Here is a 24,136-nt window from a genome sequence, read left to right on the forward strand (position 1 = left end):
ATCCCTCTGTGTGTGTCTGCAGGAGCTTTTCACTCTCCTAAGTTCTAAATTAAAAGCACACAGAGAACAAGGGGCTGCTAATGTCGATTTTGAGTGGATGCAATTTATTTGGGAATTTCCAGATTGATTCGATTCGTTCGTAGAAAATACTTCATGATTCAAAAAGGACGTAAATTAATCTGTATCTCTGTAGTAAATCAATAAATTAGAGAGAAAAGAACTACAGAAAAAGGCTCTTCTGTGACCATTTTTCCACTAAACCTGTGCTGAAAGTCTTTATTTCCCTAAAAATATTTCTTAATTTTAGTATTTGTGGTCAAAACTAATTTTTTTCACGCCTGAATTTATCCATTTTCCTTTATAATCCTTCCTAACATTCTCATTAAAGCTTTAAAGTCCATCCTTGGGGTTTGAATCTTCTCTTAAGAAGTCCTTTTACAGCCCAAAATGTCATTTTTCACCTTGTTTTCCACAAAACTCGCTTGGAAGGCTACAAATATCGCTTTTTGCGTCCTTTTCCTTCCTTTTTTCACATATTTGCACACTCTTTGACTTCCTGGCGTTATCCTGATCAAGAAAGAGAGGATTTTGAGCGCGAAAATAAAACTGTTCAGCTTATCAGAACTTCTACTAACTTTTCTAACTAATCAAACTAGACGATTTCGAAAACAGAACATCGAATTAGGAAAGAAAGGAAGATTAAAGTTCAAATCAAAGAACGGAAAAGCCAGAAATATGTTGAATTCAACATGAAAACTCTCATTTTTCACGGGAAAAACATTCTAAGCTTAACATAATCACTAATTTGAGATAAAAATTGATGAATTGACACTTAATTCGAGTCTTTTTTCTTTAAATTTTGAGGCATTTGCATGAAATTCACGTTCTTTATGGCTTCGACTGTTTCGTTAAAAGAAATATAAATTACAATTAAATCCGATCATTTGCGAATATCGACCAATTTTGTGAATTGAAAAGTATGAAAAGTCAAAATCGCCATTTTTCAGCAGAACAAGTTCAAAATTCAGCATTAATAAAGCTGCGAAATTTGCCAAATTTACTTCAAAATCCTCAAAATGCTTTCAAATCATCGGTTAAAGTGCAAATATTGCTCTGTATTTATTATTTTATAAATATTTCAGTTGATTTTATTTGTATTTAATTGAAATTTTAAACAAAAATATGGCAAAATAGGAGAAAATTTGAAAATATTATTTTCCAAAGTCGATTTTTATTAGTCTTTGAGTTGATTTTATCAAAACAAGTTAAAAAAATCAACTTTTCTTTAAAGTTTTCAAGTGAAAAAATTTAAATTACATGAGAAATATTAATTTAAAGTCTATAAAACATTTTTTGATTATTCTGAATATCTAAAATTATTTTCTAAAAAGACGTTTAATGCGCTTGACTGCAATTTTTGAGACATTTTTCTTTAAAAAAAATATTGAATATTCGGCTTTTCATCTAGAAAACATAACAATTTTTCCCCATTTTATTGACTGATAAGATTCAAATCTAAAAATTGTTGTCCGGGATGAATGAATCGACGGGTGTCTCGAAAACTATAAAAAGTCAAAATCGCCATTTTTCAGCAAAGCGACTTCAAAATTTTGCATTAAAACAGCTGCGAAATTTGCCAAATTTACTTCAAAATACTCAAAATGCCTTCAAATCGTTCGTTAAAGTGAAAATATTGCTCTGTATTTATTATTTTGTAAATGTTTTATTGGTATTTATTGAAATTTTCACTAAAATGTGGCAAAATTAATAGAAAATGTGAAAATATTACTTTTCAAAGTCGATTTTTAATGGTTTTTGAGTCGATTTTATACAAAAAAATCAACTTTTCATACTTCAATTGAACTTTTTCTTAATGTTTTCAAGTGAAAAAATTTAAAAGATATGAAAAATATTCATTTAAAGTCTAAAAAACATTTTAGAATAATTCTGAAAATCTACAAATATTTTCTTAAAAGACGTTTTATGCATTTGACTGCAATTTTTGAGACATTTTTCTTGGAAAAATTGTTCAGCGTAAACAATGAAAATTCGACTTTTCATTCGCAAAACATGACAATTTTTTTCCATTTGTGCTTTTTAGATAAATAAGATTTTTTTCTATTGTCTCATAAGATACAAATCTTAAAATTCTTGTACAGAAAGAACAAATAAAAAGCTTTGCAAAAATACATAAGACGAAAACTATGATAAATCGACTTTTCATAGTTTTCTCGGCATCTCAGTCCAAGTGACTCTGAATCTCTGACATTAACAGCCCCTTGGCACAGAACGAGAGCGAGAGAGAATGATGGGAAAATGGAAAAGCTTTGTGCAAAGGACGACGTTTATTTTAAAATATATAAATGCAATTCATAAAATTTCCCTGTCAATTCACTCCTGTGCAATTTGTTGTTTCCATAGTCATTGTTCAGTCAGTGCATTTTGCTCGCAATTTTAATTGTCGTTTTGAAGTTGGAAAATTCAGTGTTTTACATCGTGTTTTCATGTGCTCTTTGTCATGAGGCGATGTTTTTTACATGGTTTTGCGTGAGGGACAAAAACCATATAACTCTTGGCCACTCTTCGAATGGCATTGTAAATTTAATGTAGTCAGTAGTTAACAATTGAGCTTTAAAATACAATGTCAGGCATTGAAATTGTTGAGATAATGCAGGCAATACTTAATATCTCTGCAAGCCATTCGTCTATGGTTTTTGGTGAAACAACGCGAATAATTGCTGGCAATTTGTGTGCCTTAAAATGGTGTCCTTTAAGGATGAAATACCGCCACAATGGTTAGGCAAAATTGAGGAACAATGGCGCGAAGTTGCCTCGAATTTGGGGCGAAAATGATAAAAAATGAGTAATTTCTCTGTGGGCCAAAGGGAGAGAGAGAGTGGAAAAGCTGAGCATATTGCAGATATTCTGGGTGAGAAATGATAAATTTTCGTTAGTGAACAAACCCATGAAATTCGTGGTAATTTGTCTGATTGTGCATGGAAGAAGGGAGAAAAAAGTTTGCTGCGCTGTGCCAAAAATGACGGTGCACCTTGAATCAATTAGGAAGACAAATGGCGGAAAGCTTTTCGCCAATTGCCACCAACAGTGGCGGAGGATTGGCAAAAAGCTCAGCAATATGCAGAACTTGTTTATGACAACATTATCCGTGCTGTTGAGAAAGAAAGTGTAGCATGTGTTTGTGGGCGGGGCAATTGAGTGGGCGGAGCTTATTTATTATTCGAAAAAACTCTTGTTTGGCTGTTTTAGATGGCATTCGCGGAATAAAATATCAGAGAAACATGAATAATTTCTCTTTCCAACTATTACTGATCAAAGTTTTACTTTTTTCGGGTTAATTTTGAATTTATTTTCGGCTGATAAATTGAAATAAAAGTTTAATATTGATGAAACTGAAAACGATAGCCTGAAAGCTTTTATCTTTCGCATTCATTCGTGTTTAGATAGACACATTGATATATTTTATTTTATAAAAATATGAATAATAAATTCTTAGCTGTTGTATTTTGCTATGTTTGAAGTTTAACATGTCTGTGTGTAATACAGAATTTTTTATCCACTGACAGCTGCTGAGAAATGAAGTGTAACGTGTGTTCGTGGGCGGAGCACTAAAGTGGGCGGAGCTTGTTTAATACTAGAATGAATATTCGTTTGGGTTTTTTCGTAACTGCCGCATAATAAAATATCAGAGAAACATGAATAATTTCTCTTTTCCACTATATTTCTGATAAAATATTTGCTTTTGCGGGTTATTTTAAATTTATTTTTGGCTGGATAAATTGAAATGAAAGTTTAATATTGACGAAACTGAAAATAATTGCCTGGACGCTTTTTCTCCTTCGCATTTTAGATAGATACATTTATAATATATATTTTTAGTCGCAATTTTTTAAGCTAATTAAGCTCTTTTTGATAAAAATTGATTGAATTTCATGATTAGGCAACATATTTATCTGGTTACAATACATTTTTCCAGCTATAAATTGACTAAAATTTCCTTTTGCTAGAGAATAAAAGCTCTGCAATCGGGGAAAAATCATTAACCTCCCCCCAGCGCGAGGGGGTGGAAAACACAGTGGGTGCTGAGTGGGGAAATTGTCACGAAAATCGGTGTTGCGTTGCAGCAAATGGTGTGCATTCGTGATCTCGTGCCGGTTGAATTTTGATGCAGAGGGAAATTTGAGAAATGTGCACAAAGACTGCGCCACGTTTGTGTCCTTATGAACTCCGAGGATGTCCTGGAGCTCAATTGGCTTTGCTGAGTGTCCGGACGCAAGGGGGAGATAATATGCCTTAAATCTCTACACAACTTCCAAACACTGCCAAATTTGTCTCAATCTAAATTTAACGAATATCTTATGTTTCCATTCGATATTTCTTGAAGAATCGACTTAAAATCGTCTGGTTTTGAACATCTTTTCCCAACATAACCTCAAAAATATTACTAAACCATCTTCAAAATTCGCAAGTGATCATAAAATTGCCCAGAAAGTTGTCAAAATTGGCATTTTCCAAGTGCCCAAAACATTTTTTTGAGGTTATGTGCGATCTTAGCACAATTTGATGGATTTGATGTATTTTGTTGGCATCAAAAGATCAAGAAAACACTGTAAATTGCTTGAAAATGCTTCATTCTGTCAAAAACTAGCAGAATTTATGAGCTAGAAAGCGAAATCTAAACTAAATCTGTTCTTGATTCGTTACATAACCTAGAAAAAAGATTCTTACGTTTATTTCTGCATGAAAATCGAAGGAAATTCAGAGAATTTGGATGATTTGTCAGTAAAAGAAGCACGAATGAATGGAATATTGTAGGTTTTTCAACAAAATCATCTCTTATGATTTGCCAATGATCTCAAAATTGCTGATTCAGACTCAAAATTGCCCAGAAAGTTGTCTAAATAAACATTTTTCAAGTGTTGAAAGGATTTTTTTTGAGGTTATGTTCAATCTTAGCACAATTTGTAGTGTTTCTTGACATCAAAGGATCAAAAAAGCACTGTAAATTGCTGGAAAATGATTCATTTTGTCAAAGAACATAAGAATTTATGTGCTAGAAAGCGAATTATTCACTAAATCTGTTTTTGATTTGATTACATAACCTAGAAAAAAGATTCTTACGTTTGTTTCTGCGTGAAAATCGAAGGAAATTCAGAGAATCTGGATGATTTGTCAGTAAAAGAAGCACGAATGAATGGAATATTGTAGGTTTTTCAACACTTCCACGTCTTAAGTACTTCTGCACTGTTTTATCTCCCCCTTGTCCGGATGTGCTCACCTCAATTCCGGCGGTCGGGAAATGCAGCATGAATTGCATATTTGTCACATGGGAGTTGAGATACTGTTCTGTGTGTCGCGCGTAATTCAGTTCTAATATTGACAAATAACTGCTCAAAGTTGAAAGATATTTTCAGAGTGTGGGCGGGATTTATTTATGTCGCTGGAGCAGATGCAGATCATGTTGCATGAATTATGTTGTTGATAAGCGCACAAATTGAGCATGTTGTGAATAACTTGTGCTTCTCTCGCATTGTTTAGACAGCGGCGACTCGGCATCGGGCGAATCCGGCCAGGAGGACTTCAAAGGTGAAAATTCGCAGGTGAAATTGACACAGCATCCCAGGAATACGCTGTCCATTATAAATTCTGTGCTCCTGCACAAACAAGCAATCAGCAAATTGACAAGGTAAGACGCAATGTTTGGCTGCCCATGAAATTGGGGAAGGAGAAATGTTTCTGTTGGAGAAAGAGAGCTTTTTCTCCTTCTTCTGTGAAAAGTCTTTGGTCAAAAGTGTGATATTTGAAATTTATTTTTCAACTTGTCACAAACAAAGAAAAATCTCTGCAAGACTGAGAGAGAATTTTTTCATCTAAAACATTCTTTGTCAAGTCGCAGAGATTCTGCTCTTGACCTCCAATGAAACACTGGCGACGTTGGGTGACTTTTATTAATTTTCCTCCGTGGAAAATTTTCCCATGCAAAAGTGCCACTAAATTTCCACTTTGCCTCCCAAACAAATTGCAAATTAATTCTCTTCCACGAGGAGAAGAGAGGCCAAAAAAAAAGATTGTTTAATTCACCCTGAGAGAAGAAGAGCGACTGAGCTTTATTGAGTTTTCCCACCCTGACAAAGCTCACTTTCATCGGTGCTTTAAAGCGTAATTTAATCTTATGATAATGAATTGTGTGCCACGGAAGTTGCTCCAAAAGCACCAAACAGAGATTTCTCTCAGGTTTTGACCTACTTTCGCCGCCCGAAATTGTCATTAAATCCCAACCGATAATGTGCATCAAAGGGGAAAATCACTGCGCAAGTTGAGAACATTAACTTTGTGATTATTCAATCTTTTTTTCGATTATTTGTGATTATTGCTCAAATTTTGATTATTTCGTACGAGATTCTGATTTTTTTTTCATTATTTCCTGAATATTTGATTTAAAATTGATTATTTTTTGATTTTTTTTTATTATTTCCTGAATATTTGATTTAAAATTGATTATTTTTTGATTTTTTTTCATTATTTCCTGAATATTTGATTTAAAATTGATTATTTTTTATTATTTCCTGAATATTTGATTAAAAATTGAATTTTTTTTGATTTTTTTAAATTATTTCCTGAATATTTGATTTAAAATTGATTATTTTTTATTGTTTCCTGAATATTTGATTTAAAATTGATTATTTTTTGATTTTTTATGATTTCCTGAATATTTGATTTAAAATTGATTATTTTTTGATTTTTTTTCATTATTTCCTGAATATTTGATTTAAAATTGATTATTTTTTGATTTTTTTTTCATTATTTCCTAAATATTTGATTTAAAATTGATTATTTCATACAAATTCGGATTATTTTTTGATTATTTTCTGAATATATGTAATCAAATTTTGCATATAATTGAATAATTTGATATTTTATTTAGAATTAGATTTTTTTTCAATTTTACTTTGGAACATTTTTTTTATTATATCATTCAATATTTGTGTTTTTTTTCTCAACTTTACTTTGGAAAATAATCATTTTTTGATTATTTAATTCAGAATTTGATTATTGAGATTTTAAAGTAATTTTAGTTGAGAATTTCTTCTTGATTATTTTATTCAAAATATGATGAGAAAATATTCATTTTTTTTATATTATTTACTTCAATATTTGGTTATTTTGATTTTTTTGTAATTTTAGTTGGGAAAATAATTGTTTTCAATAATTTTTAAATTTTTTTTTGTGATTTAACTCGTGAAAATAATCTTTTATTTATTATTAAAATCATAATTTGACTATTTTTCAGTTTTACTTGGGAAAATAATCATTTTTTTGATTATTTAACTCAAATAATTGATTATTGCATTGGAGAACATTAAGTTTCCCTAAAAGTCACCTTGTGATTTGCCCCTTGTGTGCATCGCAACGAATTTGTCTGCCATTCACTTGATATTTCACTTTAATTTACTCTCGGCAGCTATTTTGAATATTCGCAAATACACACAACTTGTGTTTTGATGAGAGATTATAAACTATATTATTAAAATTAAGCACAGATTTTGTAGGGTGAAAATGACAAATTCTATATTGCAATTTGCTAAATTTGTTTAATTGCAAACAGCACACAGAATTCAGATGATCATTAAAAGTTTATAAACTCCTCCTGAATTTATGGTATTAAAATTGACCTCTTCTGGAGGGTTGTTTTTGTGCCCCAAAATTTACAAAAACCCCCACAGAAAATATGTCGCAGTTTGCGATTTGTCTGCGGTGGTTTGTTTTCTGCCACTCTGCTTCGGAATGATATCAATAAAATTGCAAAACTCTTATACATATTTTCTTATGTACCTTCGAGCGATGGGAGAAATATGCGATGTAATGTTGGGAAATTCAGTCACAAATTTGCCTGCAATCTCCATTTACATCTTCAGAGACTCTTTTTTCTTCTGCCGGGGCTTCGAATGTTAGCAAAATGTATGATATTTATGCGCTAATATCCATTTGAGAGTCATAAAAATGGATATGTATTTGTCCAGAAATTTATCTCACCGCCTGAGCGCTCTTTAAACCAAGGAGGAGATATTCTGATCGGAAATTGTGAATATTGGCTCCAAAAAAATCCATTTTCATCAAAAAGCACAGAAATATTCTCATTGTGGCTCAATTTGCTCAATTGATCAATCTGTCATATTTGAGAAAGGAAGAAAACCAATTCTCTTGAGTGGGTCAAGTGAGAAAGAAGAGATCCTTCAGCTATATTTTGAGTGCAGGAACAGCAGGAAGATGAGAAGAAGGCAAAAATAGCGAAAAATGTGGATTTTGTGACAATTGAGCGGGAAAACTGTCAAATTTTGAGCAACTAATGAAATATTTCGTACTGTTTTAGCTGATTTTTGATTAAATCTCGGTCTTTCCATTCAAATCATTTTAACCTCAAAATTAAGTGAGAAGAAGATATTGAAAATCTATGCTCAATTCGTTGTGCTCAGTTTGTTGTGCTCAGTTTAAAAAAATCAAGTTTTTTTTAAGGATTACAGAACATTTTTAATGTATTCCACAAAGAAATGTAGAAAATCTGATAAATTTGCTATTTTTAAAGAATCTGATTAAGTTTTTTCTCTGCTTTTTGATTCATAACCTCACAAATTTTTGAACTCATTGTTTTAGATTGATTTCTCAGTGAAATATCCAGCTTTTTATCGTCTTTTTGGTAAGATTTTGTGTAGGATTTCGTAATTCAAGCATTGCTTATGACATTGATGACGTGGTGTACATCTCGTGGACATGATATCTCTCCCTTGCTTCAGACGCTGGCGCAAAATGTGAAGGAAAGTTGTGAGAAAAGTGGGTTGAAAGAGAGCTTTTGAATCGAATGGGGGCGAGCTTTTGTACACAATTCGTCTGACTTTAATTCATATCTTTTTCTCTCTCTCTTCCTTTGCAACGCGGCGCGCTTTTGTGCCTCAATGGCTGGCCTGGACGCGCTCTTGGACAGATATGATCTGATGACGGGCGTGACGCGCGCCGAGTCGTACTTCTCCTTCAACTCGGAGGACGTTCAGTATGGCATCGAGGCGGACAGACGGTCGAAGATCCTGCGGACGTACGTGAAGAACACGTACAGCTTCCACCTGAACGAGATCCTGGCCACCATCGTGAATGAGTACACGGACTGGGAGCGGCCGGTGCAGCATCCCATCAACATCCGGGACGAGACGATGGAGGCGCTGAGCGACGCCCAGATTGTGGCGCCAATCTCGCAAACGGCCAACATCCACTCGGCCGATCATCGCAACTCCTTCCTCTACGTCTTCGAGTACCAGAGCAAGTTTGGGGATTACCCGCAGAGACAGGGATGTATCCATGGTGAGGACCTGCCATATGTCTTCGGTGCGCCACTTGTGGGCGGCTTCAGTCACTTCCCGAGAAACTACACGAAAGCCGAAATCGCACTCTCCGAGGCTGTCATGCTCTACTGGACAAATTTCATAAGAACCGGGTAAAATCATCAATCACAACTCTCGGACTAAAACACTCCCTCAAACCCCACCCCCTTAAATTCACTCCAATTCATTCCATCTCGCTGCTCGGCGTCACATCAGCACTCGCCCTGTGATTCAATTGATAGACGCTGAGGTGGAAAATGATTAGCGCTTTCCCATTTGGGGCATTGATTTATCGAGTGAGTTTTATTGGCCATCACAAGAGCAGATTCTCAATTATTACACCCTCAGAAGATTATATGCAATATTATCCAGTGGAATTGATTTAAAGTCTTATTAGCATTCACTATCAGTTATTTATTGTCTTACACTGGAAATACACTCAGACCACTCAGACCAAATGATGGAGAATGAAAATTAGCTGCCCCGAAGCTGGATGATTTCGTAATCCTGCCTGGAAAATTAACTGCAATTCCAGTTAATACAATTAGGCATAATTATATGATTTCATTATGGAGCTAAATTGCTGCATATTGAAATATTTGAGTCGTTGCAACTTTACACATTTCGTATTTCCCTTTCATTCCCTGTCATAGCTTATATTGGCGGCCGCCTAGTGGCGCTAGTGTGCAGTTGAAAGTTTATTTAAGTGAACTTCAGCTGTCAAATGCGAAGAATGAATTCAACAGAGCGAAATCAACGAAATAGTGAATCAGAGACAAGACATCTTCATCTCTGTCTACCCTATGAAACCTGTTAAGGATTCTGCTGGCCAGAATGTCCGGGAAGATGTCATTTTTGTGACATTTTAACACAGTTGCATTTTAATAATGAATGGAATAAAAACATAGCTTTTTATGTATTTGCAAATGCTAGGAAACCTTGTTGGAAACCAATTAGTTTCCTTGGAAAGGGTTGCAAAATGTCCAGCAAGACATAACCTCAATCTGTTGCATTGAAATGTGCACAAATGGCGAGAAAAATCCAATAGAAACATCATTATTGTCTATTTTTCGGTTTTATGAAACATTTCAGGTCTCGCAGGAGATAAATTCTCCACTTTTGTAAATAATATGAATCGTAATATTGCAACACCTTTTTACGAATTCATATTTTTGACAGCTTGTTAATAATGGCATGAAAGTAAAGTTGCAACGAAGCATATTTTGAACAAAACTCAGCAGAGCTTTAAAAGTTCAGACAGTTTTTTTCGCAAAAAGTACTCAATTTCAGTGCTTAGCAATATTCTGACAAACTTTACGTGTTCTAGAGAATTATAGGCTGTGAAATCACCTTTTCAAATCTGTCTTACTTTTGCAAATCGGTTAAGAACTTTAGAAGATATTGACAGTCATTTGATGGCTCTTATCGCATGGAAAATACACTGTTTTCTCTGCATTAGAAGATTGTGAGTAAATTTTATGTGTTTTTTCTCCGTGTGAATAGTTTTCAAGTTGCACAAGAAGTTTTTAAGGATATCCGGAGATTGTGAGCTTATAGTTGGTAAAATAGCACTGGTATTTGTTCAGAAACAATGAAATTCTATAGAAATTCTGCGCGATAATAAAACTTCCGCGTCATTTTGTTTCACCACAGAGAGATTATGTTTTTCAATTAATCTGGGGCTTGAATCTGGTTGGATTTTTGAGAGAGAGAGAGAGAATTGTAATGATTAAAAGTACCATTTAAGTTTATTGATATTTTTTTTATCCTCGTGCAAAAAGCCCGGAAAAATCCTCCTCATCAACATAATAATTATTTGTGATAGAAATCAATGGGCAAAAAAGCTCATTTCACATTTTCCCATCTCCAGTTTCAATTACAAACACACGATAAATGGGAAAAGTACGTTCGCTTTATAACTTGGGAGTCATTCAAATTCACTTTTACATTTCCTCTCTCACTCACAGCGAAGTCAATTCCGTGTTCCTGCTGTTTGGCGGAAATACTAAAAAAGAAAATTCTAACAATGAAAACTCCCACGTGAAATTGAAAGCCACCAGAGAGAGAGCGAAAATCCATATCTGCTGGCGTAGTCATTTCCACAACCTCACAACATTTCCCATCGGCTGCGGGCGGAAGGGCGGCGAAGGGGATGGGGAAATGGGGATTATCACATGGGTGATATCGTGAATTATCAATTTAATAACACGCCACTTTTGCTGTAATGCCGCGGAAATGGACAGTGACGGCGACACGTCGATTAGCAGTGATTTTAATCTCCCGTCCGCACTCATTCCGTCTTCCTGACTTCTCCTCCTGACAGCCCTTTTTCCCGCCCATATTTTCCCACCCCCGCCGGCCATGGAACTAATAAATTCTTTTTCATTTCGCCCTTCCGGACGCATTCACATCGGATGGAATCAGAAATCCCAATGAGCAGCAAGATTTATTTGATGGCAAGCAAGAGAAGCTCCGAATAAAGAACATCGAGTGGTTCCCATATGATACAGTTCACAAGAAATTCCTCAATTTAGGTAAGTTCTCCGCCACACCTCCATTTTGCCACCGCCAAGGGGGAGATAATTGCTGGAATCTCAGTTGGTGTTGAAATGTCTTGAATTTTCCCTTCCTTGAGTGATTCTTTCTGCCATTTAAGGGAAATACATTGAATTCTTTCATCTATTCACGTATAAAAAAATCTCTTAATAATTATAGGTTATGTTACTGTTTTAAGAGAGACTGAGTGATGAGATAAGATGTCTAAAAGAATTATTCTTGGGCTTAAACTGCAAGAATTGGTACTTAATAAGAGAATTCACGTAAGAATTCAGCATTTGCATTCGACATAACCTCAAAAATATCATAAAATAACCTTTACAGCATGAAAATGTCTATTATAACCTCATTTTCATGTTGTAAGACATTCTAATCGCTCAGTTTCATCCCACAAAAGTCCTAAAAAGAAGATCATTGAAGTTTTCTTAAGACTTTTCTAGGTTATGTTTGAATAACATAACCTTTATTTTTAAAAAAAAATTGATTTGGAGGGTAATAAAATCGGAAAAGACAGATTACTTCACACAATTCAGTGATTTATTCGAGAAAATTTAATTTTTCAATGTTTCTTTATGTGTTTTTCATTCATAACCTCAAAATTATCTCTAAAATAACCTTTAGAGCATGAAAATGTTTATATTGAGTACGATTTTCATGTTGTAAGACAATGTTATCGCTTAGTATTATCCCAAAAAAGTCCAAAGAAGACAATAATTAAAGATCTCTTAAGACTTTTTGAGGTTATGTTCCTATAACATAAACTATATTGAATAAAATAGTTTATTTGCGGAATGATAAAGTCGAGAAAGACAGATTACTTCAAACAATTCGGTGATTTACTCGAGAAAATTTAATTTTTCAATGTTTCTTTATGTGTTTTTGATTCATAACCTCAAAATTATCTCTAAAAAAACCTTTACAGCATGAAAATGTTTATATTGAGTACGATTTTCATGTTGTAAGACAATTTTATCGCTTAGTTTTATCCCAAAAAAGTTCTAAGAAGAAGATTATTGAAGATCTCTTAAGACTTTTTCTACTTTAATTGAATAAAATAGTTTATTTGCGGGGTGATAAAATCGGAAAAGACAAATTACATCAGAAAAATTTCATTTTCTCAGTTTTTGATTTTTAACCTCACAATTTATCACGATTTAAGTCTGTTAATCTTCTAATTCAATTGTCGGTGGAGTTTTGAAGAAGTGACGTAATGAATTCAAATAGTTAAGCCAAGACAGCTTAGATTAATTGGGATGAGAGGCGAATTGATGTACAAACAGTGATAGAGATTTGGGCATTATCTCCCCCTTGGCTGCGACTCTCGCCCACTTTTCCGGGGTGGGTGGAGATGAAGAGGAGGAGAAGGAGTGGGAATATAAATAAATATTCCGACACACCAGTTGAATCAGCAAAAGAACGTCCATTTGGGCCATGATTTTCGCCTTTTTTTCTCCCTCGTCTCGCCCAATTTTCTCAACTTTAAGACGACGAGCGCGCTTTTCCGGCGACGCGCCAAAGTTAATTATTTTCTTCTAAAATAAGCTCCAATAAATCAGCAAATGGAGCCCGACACTGGCCTTCTTCCCGCCACACTTGCATTAATCCTCCGTGGAGCGCCCGGGAAATCCCTGCTGGCGCTACTGAATTTTTTATTATGACACTCTCGGGTGACAAACTCACCGCACAAGAGGCGGCATTCCTTAGGAATTCGCCACCCTCGCCCACATCACGCCCCTTGTGGATGGCTTCATAGTTTCGGGGGTGAGAGTTTTGTCTCCGGGCGAGCCGCAAGTTGACTTGTCAAGAAGTACAAGGCCAGGAAAATGTTCTCGGGCATCCCAAGAAGGCCTGATTAAATTCTCATCTGCTCCAGAGATTTCACAGACTTTGATTTTCGCCACCCAAATTCACTTCTCTCCAGTCCAATGACAATTAATTCCTCGCCATTGCCATGTATGAGAGGGATAAGTTATTAGATTTACGTGATTCTTATCGAAATGACGGAGTGAGAGGATAAATTAGCTTTGCGAATCCCTTGTTAATTTCCTAATCGCACCGACAGAGAGAGAGACGCATTTTTTTTTAACAGTAAGATTGCCGTCTTAATTGATCGGATAATCTTCTTCGGGGGCTTCTCAGCTGGGGATTCACGGGATTAAATTTAATGAGGAGCACAAATTTGAGGAATTGTCGGAAATTATCATTTCCGCAAAAGTAATTTTCGCGAGAAATTCCCTTTGACTCTTAAAAGGGGTGAAAAGAAGGGGGAGAAATGCGATGAAACACCTTTTTTTTGGGGTTAGATTGACAAGGAAAAAAAAAGAGTTCATAAATTATTTCAGCAAATCAAGTGAATGAAATTGTGTGAATGAAAGCGAAGAAATGTTCTTTCTTAAGACATTTTTATTGAATTTTCGGGTGTTTAAGGAATATTTTCATCGGAAAACAGTAGATTTTAATGTTAATTTTCGGATTCTAAAACATTTCTGTGCTTTGCGAATGATTAATTAGAAAGAACTCTTATTTTAAGAGAGTGTTCAGAAGTTTAAAGGCATGTAGAAATTCCGATTGCATTTTCCAAAAGCAGATTTGATCGTGTGCTGATAAGTGAAACTGTTTCAATTATAATTTTGATTATTTTGCGTATTTTGCCGAAAATATTCAATTATTGATTATTTAGCAATTTTACTTGGAAAATAATTATGTTTTTGCACCAATTTGATTCTTTTTCCATACAATTGACTTTCTATAATATTTTCCATTCAATCATTAGCGCTTTAGGGGTAAGTGGGGCAGTTTCAGATTCAAAATGCTGTTCCAACTTTAGGATTTTTTCTTGAAAAATCGGCTGAATATATTGAAATGATCACAACGCTCAAATAAACTCTCGTCTGTTGAGCTTCAGAAAATGCCTTTCATTGGGCATTAAAACTGATCGTTTTTCCTCTAAAGGAGAATGAAAATAATATTGTAATTAATCTGAAACTGCCCCACACGGGGATGTTTCGGATTGCTGTGGGGCAGTTCTAGATTTTCACTTATATTTACCATAAATTCCATTGTGGAATTGTTGAATCGCGGGCAAATGATCACTTTGGTTTCTAATCTACACACTGAAACTGTTTCATTCCCTAAAAATCGCCTTTAAAGTAATATTTTCGCGACTTTTCTGGACCCTTGCACGCACTGTCAAAATTTCTGAGCGAAAAGCAAGTTGCCCGTCATTTTTCCTGTATCGCAACGCCACCATGCGTGAGTGGTGGCAACTTGACGCGCCGCGAAAGTTCCGCGCAAAATGTGCTTCTCGAAATTTCTGCTCTAATCAGTGATTTTCGCGTGTATTTTCTCACTTTTCCACTAAGAAGTCGTTTAACGTGATGAAGCAATGCAGCACAGAACGGCACTTTGTGAAAAATCTTCAATATTTGCCACAAGAAAATTTCGACCGTGATGTTGCGTCAGACTGTCAGAGCGCGCTGTTGTCAGTCCGTGGCGATCCGAAACTGCCCCGTGTGCAGTGTTTGTGCATTTTCCACCACCCACTGAAAGGGCCGTGATCAGGAGGAAAAGTTCGGGCATATTTAGAATCTCTACTTAACTCTCAATAACCTTTGATTGTGTTTCACGCGAATTGTGGCTTTTTTAATGGAGAAAACACGCAATCAATTCGGCAGCAAAATTCTAGTTTGTGAGTGATTTTCAATTTTCACTTATTTTATCTAAACAGTCAAGGCTATCCTGTGCAAATTTTCGTCAATTGTAGTCCTTAAGGACTACAAACATTGTGTGAAGACCAGGAATTTATTCATGCAAAAATCTCTGAGAAAATTAAGAAATCTGAAGCTGCCCCATTTACCCCTAATATTCATATTTTTTGCGTTAATATTATTCTGGGAAAAATATTACATAATTGAGAGGATTTAAAAAATGCATTTTGAGGTCAATGAATGCGACAAAAATATGTGCAAAATGCGTGGTTTTTTAATCATAATTTTAACAACCTTTAATTGAAAAATTCCAATTTGTGGCTCTTTATTGTGGCTTTTGGGGGTTCAAAAGATGCCACAAAAGCCCGCCAAATTGCAGTCTCTGGGGGAAGATTACACACAAATGATAAACTATCGGCGGTGATAGGCAAATATTTTGGCAAAGATGATTGAGTGGTAATTTATAGGTTCGCTTGTTGGCACAACCATGTCGTTTATCAATTAATATGAGAGGGTGAAATGTGGAAGTTTCAACATGAGCAAGGTCACTTCGGTGCTTCCGCACGCACACAATTGAGGCGAAAGGATAAATTTCCGGAAATTGTGAAGATGTTAATTTATCAGAAGGAATTCCTCGTGCCCGAGAGAGAGAGAGAAAACCCGGCATTATTTTGGCGCACGCAAAATTGTTCCTCAATTTATTGTGTGAGAATTTCAATCAATACTTAATATCTCTTCTGTATAGCACATTGTGAAAAGGCTTTTCGTGAGCGCCGGCGGCGCCGCCCTTTCCGCCCCTCGTGAGCGCCTTCTCGGCCCCCCGTAAATGCCATTGTTTAAATGCATGGCAATTTCAGGGGTCGTCGTGAGGCGGTGGGGCGGCGAGAGCCGAACGGGCGGGTCAATTTTGCAAAATGTAATTGACTACGTATTAAATTTTAATAAGGCTCGCCGAGCAAATTTATAGTTTAGCATAAATTCTATGTCATTTAAACTTAATTAGCTCTCGAGAGTGCAACTTTCCCATTCGCCTCTCGTGCGAACTTCTGTAATGTTCGTAATTACAGACTAGTTTTTTTTCCTTTTTTCTTTTTTAATTCGCGGTCAGGCAAAGTGCGCAGTTTCGAAAATTCTCCTCAAATATTACATGCGCCCAGAAATGTGTATATTTATTTTGATAGTTTTGCGCCTGTGGCAGCTTGAATTTGTTGTAAATATCTGGTATGTTCAACCCAAAACTTTTCACTCCTTGTCACGCTTTCGCTCTCCGCCTTTCCACGGAGGAAATAATTATCCTGAAGTGTGCAAAAGTGTTCAGAAATGATATATTCCTTGCCTAAATTCACCATTCATACTTTATATTCAACTCAAAATGCGCATTTTCATGAACAACTCTAACTTTTGCCTTCAGAAAATAACCAATTGAATCATTAAGGATACTAAGGACACTGATCTTTGACCTTTAACATCTCCACTCCTAAATAACATATTAAAATTTAAAGAAAATGCAAGATTCCATTTTCAAGTTATTCAATTTTGGAACTTCAAGAATGGTTTTTCGACTTTAGCGCCTCTAGTGGTGGTCCTACCAAGTTATGATGTTCAGGTGGGAAATGGCATTTTACAAGACCTTTCCAATGAATACAAAATCATTCTGATCGGTTAATTAGAAGCGGAGCTTTGACCGTTTAAGGTTTCAAAATTTGGGCCTTAAAATCTAGTGTCCGAAAGGTCCTAGTTCCTTAAGTGTCAGTTCGTTGGAAAGGTCTTGAAGGCAGCTATAACATACTAAAATTTGGGCTCAATCCGTGCCATAGAAGCTGAACAATTGAGGAAAATGTCTTTTTGGGATGTTCAAAATGGCGGACGGAGGGATAAAGGGTTGGATTTGATAAAAAATCTTCCTTACCACTGCATACTTTTAACCTTTGCCGCAAACCGCATGTCGATATCTCTTACCGTTTAGGCCCCACAAGCCCGTTTGTTACGACGGACGGAACGACAAACAGATACGAAAAAAAGTGACCCCCTCCTTGTTTTCGTCATTTTAAGATTACCTGAGATGATTGGAGTTGATTGTTGGTGTTTTTGGTGGGAAAAAAACATTGTGAAATAATAATTTACTCGTTTGACGCATTCATAACCTCAATTTCTGATCAATTTAACCTCAAAATATCTAAAACGCATGCAAATTTGCCTCCAAAAGGCATTTTGGCTCAACATTAGTAAGAATTTGAATAATTCTTGGTGGGATTCGATGATTTATGAAGAGAGCAGAGAAGAAAACCACATTATCTCCCCCTTGGCACTTTTCTGCATGTATTTTTGGTGAGCTTTCTGGTCGCGACAAAGTCCGCAAGGGTTGAATTTGCGGAATGTTTGCGCGGCACAAATTCCCAGAATTACATTACATGGTCAAATATTATTGGTGAATATTGTAATTAAATTAAATTTAGTGATATTTCGCAACACTATTGATTCGCTTTGGCTAAAATATTCAAATACAAACTCATATTGATTCGCCGCTTGCAGCGCAATATTCTATAAATGGCGCTCATGGTGATAATTTGGGTGGGAAGAAGTGAAAATGTGTGCTATTTGGGGTGGGAAAAATAAATTAAATAATTTACAGTGGCAACAATTTACGTAGACTCTCATTTTCGAAGCTCACGATGCGCCAAATTATGGCATTTGAATGCATTTGAAGTCACTCCGAAGCAGCGCTAATTGATGTCAAAAACACAGAGCAGAAATTTCTGTGGGGGAAAATGCAGTGTTTTACCACTTTTCAGCTTCATTTCCAACTATTATGTCCAGGGGTTTAATTGAATTCAGTTAAAGGGATTTGCTTTAATGCTCCTTTGACTCTTCTAATGCTCCCGGACAGAAGAGAGAGAGTCACTCTTAAGCTGTCACACACTCTTTCTCCACGTCCGAAAAGTGATTGAAGCTCTTTCACCAGCTTCGCTCTGACGATGTGGCGAAGGGGGAGGGAAAAAGCAAAGGCGGGCGCTTTTCTCTGGGATTACACTTGAGCTTTCGGTCTTTCAGCACACAAACACACACGGAGTTGCATTTATTGACCTTTTCGCTTTGTGCACAGATTTGAAACCGAAGCTGAAGAATCACTATCGCGCTCATCGTCTGTCGTTCTGGCTCAATCTCGTGCCGGATCTGCACAAGCCGGGCAGTGGCAATGTGCCGGCGGCACACCATCAGCTCGAGGACGATGACTGGGACGCGGCGGCAGAGGCTGAGGCCACAATTAAGCCGCTGAGTCCGCCGCAAGAGCGCGGCCCGATGAACTACTCCATCTTCACCACGCAAGTGTTCTCGCTGTTCAACCTGAGCGCGGCGCCGGCCAACGGCAAGATGGTGCGCGCCAACAAGGCCACGGCCGCCGAGACCGCCGACGCCGCCGAGGACGCGCAGCAGGGCACGGCGGCGCCGCAGGAGGACGGCTTCGCGGCCTACAGCACCGCGCTCAGCGTCACCATCGCCATCGGCTGCAGCCTGCTCATCCTCAACGTGCTCATCTTCGCCGGCGTCTACTATCAGCGTGACAAGACGCGCTCGCAGGTGAGTTTCCGCTGTCTTAAGCGACAAATTCCTTACACTAAAACCATTAGAAGTTCGTTTCTGGGGCGGTTTTGGGGTGGATTAGTGCATAGAGATGGTATTAGAAAGTTCTGCAAGTCTGCTAAAGTGCATTGAAAACAGGTGAAGACGTATTCTGAGAGAAATGAAGTGTTCTAGAGAGTTGTAGGTCATCTTATGACCTTTCCAAAACTCCATTACTTTTGAAAATCCGTCCAGAAATAACATTGCTGTGAATTTTCTTTTATCAAATGCGCTTTGAAAGATGTTTATTTCAATCCAATGAGTTCTACCAAAACACCTTCAAAAAAACAAGTGAAGACGTGTTCAGACTCAAATGATATGTTCTAAGAAGTTGTAGACAATGAAATTATCTTTCCAAATCTGTGCCACTTTTAGAAATTGAGTAAGAATTGTGGAAGATATGGGCGAATATATGGTATAGAAAGTAGAACATTACAAATTGACGCTTTTCGCTCAGATAAAATTGCACTGATTTTTTCTAAAAATTCACTTCTTGCTAACAATTTTAATTGGTTTCAATTTAACAGCATAAATCTGTTAGAGAAAATCCGTCAAACCGTCTTTGACGAAGTGAAAGAAGTGAAAAGGAAAATAATCCGTCTATAATTCTGAACGTCAAATAAACTCAATTTTCCTCATCAAAAAGAGTGTAAAAATTGCTAATCCTGTGAACAAATTAACAAAAACAAATCAATATTGGAATAATCAATGCAATTGACAATAAATGTCGCAATTATAGAGTCATTAATATGCTTTAAACATTAATGGTTTTGAGCCTTTCGAGCAGTTTATTTTGGTTGCACGTTTTTTTTTAGAGACTCGGTAAATGATGGTAATTATATTGCTGTCGAGAGCAGAATTGTTTGAATCCTGGGAAATTGATCTGCATTTCCCAGAAACTGTGCAATGTTGTGTTGAAAAACCACGAAAACCACGTAAAGTTTTCTGTACTGTTTGACATTTAACAGTTCTTTAAAGTTTGTCAGTTTCTTCGAAAGCTCCTCATGAGTTGTTGCGAAATTCTTGCAAGTTTTTGCGGTTGGCAAATATTCGTCAATGTTCAATTAAACTCTCACAGTTGTTTGTGTTGAAAACAGCGAAAGGGATCAATTGTTATTGATGACTTAAGGCGCGTTAGTTTATCATTTATTCAATAACACTCAGATTTCCCCTGTGCTTTCGCGCTGTTGAAGGCAAGCTTTCAATTTCCGGTATAACTTGAAAGTTTTCCCGCTGAGGGGTGAATAATTGTGCTGATCTGGGGGATTTTTCAGTCCTGATCGGTGGAAATCTTCAAATTACCAGCAATTTTAGCATTATTTGGTAGTAATTTCTTGATTTCTCCAGGGGAAAATAAGATTTCGTGTGTTAAAACAATTCCAAATATCATTTATCAGCAATTCTTGCTGTGTTTCTTAAGGAATTTCAATTGAATTTGCCCCAGAAAGACACTCATTCGCCCCTTGTTTAGCGCAAACTATCGTGTTGAGACCGCCGAATGCTGTCAATTAGCGCGGCTGAAGCAATTTCCGTGGCTTTGCAGGATCTGCAGGCGGGCGGCGGAGGATACAAGAAGCGGTCGGAGAACGGGAAGGTGCCGAACAACATCTGCGGCGACCTGGACGGCACGACGATTCACCTGAAGAGCGACCCCACGGCCATCCTCACGCACCACCACGTGATGCAGCACCAGCTGCCGCCGCTGGACTGCATCGACGGCAGCCAGCGCGCGCCGCCGCCGCCCAAGTATCTCAAGTCCTTCCCGGAGAACGCCATGCTGGCGCCCAACACGCTGCAGCTGCTGGGCCGCAACCTCAACGCCTGCGACGCCGCCGTGACCGTGAAGTCCAGCCTCAAGCAGACCAACAGCGACGCGGCGCAGGTGGACGAGCTGCGCGTGTGACGGCAGACCAACTCGGAGACGCTGCCGCGCGTGAAGAAGAACCTGCAGCCCACGATCTTCCACCCCATGTGCTGAACGGGCGGCGCGCGCGCGCTCGCGATCTTCTCCGCCGGCGCCAGCCACACTATATTTACGCGGACGCCCGCCGGTGAGTGCCAAAGTCTCTCATCCTTCCCACGGCTCGTCTGCGAATCTCTCTCTCTTCTCTCTCTCTTTCCTTGCCGAAGAACTCTTACCATTTGCATTGCAATCGAAGCAATTGACTGCCATTGAGCGTCTGAAGGAATCACGAAGAGTTCTTTGCATATCAAACCAATTGATTGCAGTGCTAAATGCCTCTGTCGCCACTAATTGAACGCCTCTTGGCGTTCTGCATGAAATTGATTTCTGCACAAAGCCTCAAAATTGATATGAAAGCTCTCGCGAAGCTCTCGGAAAATTGGAGACACTCCAAATTCACTCCGAAATATCGCTGAATTTTGGACACTTTGAGCTCATAATTGAATTTAATCTCAATTATAGTATTTTGCATGAAAACTGCGCCACTTTCAAAGGCTTTAATGAGTTCAGAGCATCAAGATTGAACTGCCAACAACTTTCTGTGGCTTTTCAGGTGTTTTCAGGTGTTTTCACAATCACCAAAATACAATATTAGGAAAAGAAATAATGGAAAATCCTTTAGAAGCTGAGGTAAAATTTCACAATCATTGAGAATATCAGAATATTAATAAAAACAACGCAAAGATTCTGCGTTTCTCAACATTCTGTTAATTAAAAGCGAGAGATAAAATGCCTTTCATCTGTGCATTTCCAATTTTCAGACTGTTTTGCACACTAATTCTCAAAAAATCCACTCAAAACTGCTCTTTTTGAACTACTTTTCCGAACATAACCTTAAAATATCACCAAGAGATCTATAAGAAATCATTTTCTACTCCAAAACAGAGATCATACTAACGTCAGCAGAATCTTCCTTCCTATTGACGTTTCTATGCCTCGATAGGAATATGTGAAGGGCTTCTAATGCTTCTAGTTTTTTTGTTGTGGAAGATTTCTCGATCAAGAAATTGTCTCTTATGAGTACAAAATGGACTAAAAGCTACAGATTTAGTGTCTAAATTGTCCAGAACGTTTCCTATGTTTGAGGTTATGTTCGACTTAACCCAATTTGCAGCGTTTCTTAACGTCAAATGCGCTTTTAATGTTTAATTATGAACAAAATCATTAAAATTGATGTGCACAAATGCGAATTATTCACTAAATCTATCCTTGATTCGCTACATAACCTAAAAAAAGAATAATTTTGATTGTTTCTGCGTGAGAATCCAAAGAAATTCCGAGAATCTGGATAATTTGCCAGTAAAAGAATCACTCATGAAAGGAATATTGCACGATTTTGATCACTTCCAACTGCAATTTCTCCCCCTTGAAGAATTACGATCACGATAAATTTGCGCAGAGTTATCATTCTGTGGAATTTCATTAAATTTGTCTCTAAATTGCAATTTAATCTTCAAAGTGATCCAAATAAAATCATCTTTAGGGTTGAAATTTGCTTACTTTTCTTGCTCAAATTCAACCCCCTTAAAATAACATATTTTAGCAGTCATTTTAAGCGGTTCAAAAGGGATTTTCCTGACCACAGAGCTCAGCATTCCTGGGCATTCTAGGCATTTTATTCGTTCGCTGCATGTGCTTTTTGATAGGAAACTCCAGTTGGAAGTCAGTTGAGCGTGTTGTACAAAGTGTCCAATTGCGATTCGTCCTTCTGTGCGAGGCGAGAAGGATAGATTCTTCTGGCCTAAAATAAATCCCTCTAAATTCCCTCCGGCGACGGCGCTCGGAATGACAATGAAGCTCCACATTTGCATGGCTCACAGAATCATGCAATTTCGCCATTCATTTAATTGTCGCAGCACTCGAGAATGGACTCTCTGTGCATCCTGGCAGATCCTGTGGCAGGAAAGGCGACCGAGAGAGAGAGAGAGAGACTCTGCAGAGCAATCGCGATGACGAGTGTTGGCAATGAGTATGAATTTTTCCCCGGCGTTTTGGAAACTTTGTCAACCACAGAAATTTTGTTGCTTTTCCGGGGGGTGAAAAATTCATCATGCGCTTCGTCATTGAGTGTGTCAAAGAGAAAATTTTGTCAGTTTTGCAGAGGGAAATTCTCTTGTCCAATTGACACAAATTAGAAGCTCTTTCGGATGGTCAGAGAGAGAGAGAGAGAAATATCGCACACATCATAAAAGCTTGTCTCTCGGCAACAATGGAGAAAGTTTCAATTAATGTGTGTGCATTTCAACTCTGTCATGCGCTGCGGAGGAAAATATTTGGACGGGAAATTATTTCATTTTCCAGCATTGTAAACTCCAAATGGTGAGAGAGATGCTGGAAAAGCGCACATTCGCTGCTTGGGGTGGAAAATTGCAAAAATGATGGACTGAAAAGCGAAATTAAAACATTGTAATGATGTTTTTATTCTTTCTCTCTCTCTATGAAAAAGTGGTTATTAAACTTTTTCCGTTGCACGAAGAGGAAAAAAAAATAAGTGGAGATAATGTTTCAAGGGAGAGAGAGAGAGAGAGAAGAGTTGTTCTTGACATAACAACATAAATATATCAGCCTATGTATGTGATATTAATTTAATATTATTGCAGAAGAGACGGAAAGAAAAGACACTGAATTGGGGTGTTACTTGAGTAGGTCGAAGGAGAAAATAAGAGAGGAGCTGAAAAGTGGAAGGAAAGTTGAGATTTCGCGCGAAAAAGCACACTTCAAAGGGCGCACGTGGAAAATATATATAGTTGCTTGGCGAGGAGAAGAAAAACTGCGAGCCAAGAAGAGTCTCCGAGGAGGGTTTTTTCTATTATACAAAGACAGCAGCATAATAAGATTTATTAAACACACTGAGGAACACACGAAAAATTATGTAAGAAAAAAAAAAACGAGGGAAAATT

General features: G+C 37.1%; 1 protein-coding gene across 1 annotated transcript in view; it reads left to right on the plus strand.

The window, feature by feature from the left end:
* Positions 1 to 23,899, plus strand: part of LOC132265087 (neuroligin-1) — a 45,400-nt gene extending 21,501 nt beyond the window's left edge. The window contains exons 5-10 of the mRNA XM_059765556.1: positions 5,557 to 5,704; positions 8,999 to 9,502; positions 11,814 to 11,923; positions 18,756 to 19,231; positions 20,826 to 21,324; positions 23,538 to 23,899. Of these exons, the coding sequence (XP_059621539.1) occupies positions 5,557 to 5,704; positions 8,999 to 9,502; positions 11,814 to 11,923; positions 18,756 to 19,231; positions 20,826 to 21,176 (1,589 nt within the window). The 3' untranslated portion in view covers positions 21,177 to 21,324; positions 23,538 to 23,899. The remainder of the gene's footprint in view (positions 1 to 5,556; positions 5,705 to 8,998; positions 9,503 to 11,813; positions 11,924 to 18,755; positions 19,232 to 20,825; positions 21,325 to 23,537) is intronic.
* Positions 23,900 to 24,136: the final 237 nt, after the last annotated feature.

Source organism: Phlebotomus argentipes, unplaced genomic scaffold (assembly GCF_947086385.1).
Source record: "Phlebotomus argentipes unplaced genomic scaffold, Phlebotomus argentipes genome assembly contig_2, whole genome shotgun sequence".
Classification (NCBI taxonomy): Eukaryota; Metazoa; Arthropoda; class Insecta; order Diptera; family Psychodidae; genus Phlebotomus; species Phlebotomus argentipes.